Source organism: Mandrillus leucophaeus, unplaced genomic scaffold, assembly GCF_000951045.1.
Source record: "Mandrillus leucophaeus isolate KB7577 unplaced genomic scaffold, Mleu.le_1.0 Scaffold366, whole genome shotgun sequence".
Taxonomy (NCBI): Eukaryota; Metazoa; Chordata; class Mammalia; order Primates; family Cercopithecidae; genus Mandrillus; species Mandrillus leucophaeus.
The window spans coordinates 1,520,197-1,524,569 of record NW_012103876.1 but is presented as its reverse complement, the minus strand read 5'-3'; the positions used below and the strand labels follow the sequence as shown (position 1 = coordinate 1,524,569).

At 44.5% G+C, this 4,373-nt stretch overlaps 1 protein-coding gene across 1 annotated transcript in view; it reads left to right on the top strand.

The window, feature by feature from the left end:
* Positions 1-3,753, top strand: part of FAF2 (Fas associated factor family member 2) — a 75,423-nt gene extending 71,670 nt beyond the window's left edge. Inside the window, exon 11 of the mRNA XM_011990002.1 lies at positions 451-3,753. Coding sequence (XP_011845392.1) covers positions 451-633 — 183 coding nt within the window. The 3' untranslated portion in view covers positions 634-3,753. The remainder of the gene's footprint in view (positions 1-450) is intronic.
* The last annotated feature ends 620 nt before the right edge of the window (positions 3,754-4,373 follow it).

Genomic DNA, 4,373 nt, shown 5'->3' with positions numbered 1-4,373 from the left:
TTTCCTGATTTTGAGAGCCAAGTTGTGGTTATATAGAAGATTGTCCTGTGAGTCTGTGATCACCTCAGAATACTTGAGGCCATGTGTCTTACAGCTGGCACTTCACTCTCAACTGATTTAAAGAAAAAAATTCTGTGTCCTATACTTCCAACTTTTCTGTAACTTTGTGATGATTTCTAAGTTAGCATTTTATCAGACACGTCACAGAAGAGACAGATGAATTCAGAGTAGGACTAGTGTTGGGTTTGTGTGATTTCTTTTAAAAGGGCTGCCCCATGCATATGCTGTGGGGAATGAAAAGATCTAGAATTCCAGTGTCATGTGATTCTTTCATATAGAGTCATCCTGGGGAGAGTTGGGGGATATTTGACTTCAGAGTTGTGTGTGTGTGTGTGTGTGTGTGTGTGTTTCTCTTTTTCTCACCGCCCTTCTTCTATATGACCTCTGCAGGTAATCCACGACTTCTTATTCTCCTTGAAGGAAAGCCCTGAAAAGTTTCAGATTGAAGCCAATTTTCCCAGGCGAGTGCTGCCCTGCATCCCTTCAGAGGAGTGGCCCAATCCCCCTACGCTACAGGAAGCCGGACTCAGCCACACAGAAGTTCTTTTTGTTCAGGACCTAACTGACGAATGACATTTTTTTCTTCCTCTCCCCTCCTACCCCAGTCCCTAAATGAAATAGGGAAAAAAGAAAACGACGACAACAAAGCAGAAAAAAAAAAAAGAGAGAGAGAGAGAAATTCATATTATTATTATTATTATAATACAATATTTTTTTTAAAAGACTGCTGCATCCTTAGGAAGGATCAGAAACCATGCTGCCCGCAAGAGTCACAACCTGTGTGTGTGCGCGCAAGGTTAGCAACAAACGTACCCACTCGGCAAGCCCACCCTTCCTATGGCCTCTGTGCACGCACCTTCCAGTGAACAGAGACTCTTCACCTTCAACCCATCCATCGTCCCAGCTGGGAAGGGGACATTCCCACTAGTTCTCATTCATTCTTGCTTTTATGGAAAATAAAAGTGAAACACCTCCATCAACCAGCTACTTGCAGCATCTCCTGAGGACTTGCTTCTCCTGCCTCTGGGGAAGAGAGGGAAGAGAAAGCAGAGAAGCAGAGATGTTCCTTGAACTGCCCACAATTTTTCAGTAACTTTTGTTTCTGTTTTGTAATGACCAAAGGAATGAGGCTGACATAGGTGTATTTTTTTTTCCTTTATTTGATAAAGAGCCAATTCTTTAAACCCATGAGTTTATGCCCTGGGCTCCTTAGCCCACAATAGTGTAATAAAAGTGCCCTGGGCTGGTTTGTGCTTATTTCTGCCATTGTCCCTCTCATGTTCCCAGAGAGGTCATTCTTTTTGGTCCAGCTCTTGCTGTCCTTTCTTACCACCTGTGCACCCCACTTGGAGCAGTAGGAGGAAATCTGGGTCTGTGGCCCTGCAAAGGCTGTATATGTAGATACACCTATGTATGTGGTGGAACTCATCTTTACACACAACTGCAGCTTTTCCTTGGAGTCTGTACCAGGTGGTGGTTATGGGGTCCGAACCAAAGGATAGCAGCTCTTCATTCCTCTTCTGACATGTGCATGCTGCTCCTCCCAGCCCTGGGCTTTCCTGAATTGCCAAGCCTGGTGCCTTTCCAAAGGACTAGCAGGGCCTGTGGTGGAGCCAGCAGAACCACAGGAGAGTGCCCTGCCTGTCTCAGTGGAAGTGTATTATTGTTTTAAGGATAGAAAGCACCAGAGGCCTTGAAGGGAGCCAAGACAGAACTCCCAGCCTGTGTAATCTATTGGAAGGCACATTTTCGTTTCTGATGCAGCCACCTTCTGGAGGCAGCTTTTATCCTTTCTCTCTATTGCTCTGTTGAAGTAATAGGGTTTTTTTTAACCTCTGGATATCTCGTCTGTGGTTCAGTTTATGGTAATGGGTACATGGGTCAGGCCATGTATTAACAGATGCCAGTGCGCTCTGACAAGTATTCCAAAGTGTTCTGTAGCTAGACTGGTGCAGGCTCGTACCACTGCAACCAACTGACGTTACTGCAGTTCCTAATATGCTGTGAGGACGGGGGTTCAGATCAACATAAAGCATAACTTGCTAGAGTTGTAGTCTCAAGGCTTTCTCTCTTGCTTAACTAAAACCTAAGGACCACTGTTTTTGGTAGCAATTATATGGTTACTATCCACTGCAGTCCTGAGTTGTTGGGGGTAAATCCCACATGACAGAGTAAGGCACCCCACAGAAATTAACCTGGAGAGCCTGAGAAATTGCCAGTGGCCTTAGCGTAGCTGTCTGTAACACCATCTCTCGGAAAATTTAACTCTGTCCCTGGCTACCTGTTGTTCTTCCACTTGGTTTTCTGCTCTCCCAAGGCCAGACGAGTGGAACTCACCATCTGACTATTGTCAATGAAGTGTATCTGGACTGAACAGCAGGATAACCCATGTTCTCCACTTGAGGATAACCTTACGTGCAACTTTCCTGCCGACAACCATGCCGAGGAATTTTCCCACTGAAGTCAGAGCCTTCCTCCCCGTCTGGAATTCACAGGTTTTCCCTGGCAGCACACAGGAGGGTATTAAGAACCTTTGTGAGGCTAGGTACACTGTATAGGTATCTTGTCCACACCTCTTCGGGGAAGTTATGATTTTTTTTCCGTCATAATTCAGTCTCATCTTACTCTACAATGTACACTTTATGCCTCTTGCCTTTTGATAACAGTGAAGGAAGTCAGCTGCCAGAATATTAAGAAGGGTCTCCTTCATGTCAGTACAACTGTTGGGGTGGCCTACCCATTTACTTCAGGTTTCAAGAGGCTTCACCAGAAGCACATGCCCCTGTCTAGTCCCATTTGAAACAGTTCTGCTTTACTGAGACCCTAGACCGGTCTTCTTGCTGACCCTAGTGCTGCTGCCTACATGCCATTTCCTTTCCTCCTAAGTCAAACACAGGCTGCACGTTCTGTCACTTAATGCCAGTACAATCTGTGTCACTCCTAAGGACTTTTGGGATTTTGACGGGACCTGCAAGGGAGAAGACACTGAGAAGCCGATGATCTGCAAGCATTTGCTCTTGTTTCCACATCACCTCTGGGATATTTCAGCTGTTGTTTCCAAATGGCAAGCGATCAACTAAAAGCACTTGTTTCAAGTTTTGTTCTGCACTCCGAAGACTGAAGTTGTAGATTCAGCTGAATAGCCATGGGAAGTGACCAAGCAGACACCCGATTGGAGTCAGTTGAATATTTATACCCTCAGTGGAGCCCTTCTGATCTTTTCTTCCACTTCTGCAGAATTTCCTCTAGCAAATACTTCTTTCTCCTTGCTTGCCTCCGCCATGATATTTGAATAAGAGATGGCCAGAGGATAACACTTACCTTTTAAAAACTAAGCTAAAAAGAACCTAGAACCTTCAACTGAGCAGTTGTGAAAATTGCTAATGGTGCCAAGGCCAAGCAAAGAGTTTCAGAAAATGACTGAGAAGGAGCGATAACCCCCAGAATGCAAAATCAGGGGCATCATCATCTGGTGCTTGAACAAGGAGCTCCACTCTACAACTGGTTTTTTAGGACTTGTGAGGAACGCAGCAACGGAAATCCATCCACAAAGGATGCAGTGCCCCAACTTGTACTGCGCCTGAATAGTCATGTGAAAATTTACTGAAGAAATCTAGTGTACTTTAAATTTTTTTCATAAAAGTTTACATTGTATTGTAGGTTAACATTAAATGTTTTATAACAAAAATTTCATAACACGCTGTGGGTCTTTCTGTGTAGGACAGATGTGGTAGATAATTTTCTATGTCTGAAGGAGAGGTTGAAAAACACCGGAAAGGAACAGCATGGTGTGGCATTGCCAAGGAAGGGAGAGTCAAAGAGAAGGATGGAGTTAGGTCTTTTCTGTTGTATCCCTGTGGAAAAATAGCAACTTAGTATGATGGAGAGAGAGCAGACAGGCCTGGGTTCAGATTTGGGCTCTGGTTTCTCAGGTTTGCAACCTCGGGCAATTTCTGTAGCTTCCCTGAACTTGAATTTCCCCAACTATAAATGATGATAATGCCATTCACCTCAGAATAGGTTTATAGATTCAATCAAGTAAATGTATATGAGGCTCTTGATACAAAGATGTCATTAAGTGTTTCTTCCCCTTCTATGGGAGTGTATTTTGTGAATATTTTCTTGCAGTAACTTATTTTCTTAAGGAATTTGTCACTTCTGTTGGAACCAACTTGTGTCCTTGCAAAGCAGTGGCTAGAAGAAGCCTCTTCTGGCCGTGTGCGGTGGCTCAAGCCTGTAATCCCAGCACTTTGGGAGGCCGAGACGGGCAGATCACGAGGTCAGGAGATCGAGACCATCCTGGCTAACACGGT